The sequence below is a fragment of the Colobus angolensis genome, unplaced genomic scaffold (genome assembly GCF_000951035.1).
Source record: "Colobus angolensis palliatus isolate OR3802 unplaced genomic scaffold, Cang.pa_1.0 Scaffold1, whole genome shotgun sequence".
NCBI lineage: Eukaryota > Metazoa > Chordata > Mammalia > Primates > Cercopithecidae > Colobus > Colobus angolensis.
In genome coordinates this window covers 14,417,061-14,418,026 of record NW_012110918.1, presented here as the reverse complement: position 1 = coordinate 14,418,026, position 966 = coordinate 14,417,061, and the positions used below count along the sequence as shown (strand labels likewise).

At 58.4% G+C, this 966-nt stretch overlaps 1 protein-coding gene across 1 annotated transcript in view; it reads left to right on the top strand.

The window, feature by feature from the left end:
• Positions 1-286, top strand: part of LOC105505316 (probable low-specificity L-threonine aldolase 1) — an 11,044-nt gene extending 10,758 nt beyond the window's left edge. Inside the window, 1 exon segment of the mRNA XM_011933118.1 lies at positions 193-286. Within this exon segment, the coding sequence (XP_011788508.1) occupies positions 193-286 (94 nt within the window).
• The last annotated feature ends 680 nt before the right edge of the window (positions 287-966 follow it).

Below are 966 nucleotides of genomic sequence, written 5' to 3'. Positions count from 1 at the left end.
TGGGGTGGTCTCCACTCACCTCAGGACCTGGCCCAGGACTCCAGGAGCTGGTGTTGTCCGTCTGCTCCCTTGTTCCCACCTTCATGGAGACAGACGTGGGGATGGTGAGCATGGCTGGGTTGCGGGCTGGGAGCGCTGATGAGATGGCCCACACTGGCCACGTGGTGTGCATGCCGCTGTTCCTATGGACAGAGCAGTCGCCGTGTGGCACCGTGACGTCTGGGCACAGGACACTGAACTGGTGCTGAGGAAGTGGGAGTTTGTGCTGAGGCCGTTGGAGTCCTGAGGACGGAGTGGCCGGACCCTGTGCCCGGGCTGGGATGGAAGCAGGGAGTGGAGGTGCTCCCAGCAAGCAGGCAGCAGAGGAGGCGTTACTGCTCCTGGGGCTCTTTGATCCCCTTCACCCCCACAACACTCAGGGTCAGGACCTCCCTGTGCTTGTCAGCACACCCTGAGTTCCTCCAGTGTCTGGGACAGGGTGCAGGGACAGGAAGGACACCCTTCTAGCTCCCATCACCAGAGCTCGGGAGGCAGCAGGGCGGGCCTTTGCTCTGGGTCACAGAGGAGCCCTTTGTTCAGGGCCGTGTGGCCAGTGACAGCTTCCTGAGTTCAGGAAGGGAACCGTGAGAAGGAAGCAGTAAGGGATATGGTAACTTGATGGTGAGGGCTTTAACTGCCGTGGTGAGGGATTTGCACTTTATCTTGTGGTCCTCTAATACGTCTTTTCCTTTTTAGGAAATAAATTACTCAGGGCTGGGCATGGTGGCGTGAGCCACCAGCACTTTGGGAGGCCGAGGCAGGCAGATCACCTGAGGTCAGGAGTTGGAGACCAGCCTGGCCAACATGGTGAAACCCCATCTCTACTAAATATACAAAAATTAGCCAGGCATGGTGGTGCATGCCTGTAATCCCAGCTACTCGGGAGGCAGAGGTGAGAGAATCGCTTGAACTGGGGAGGTGGAGGTT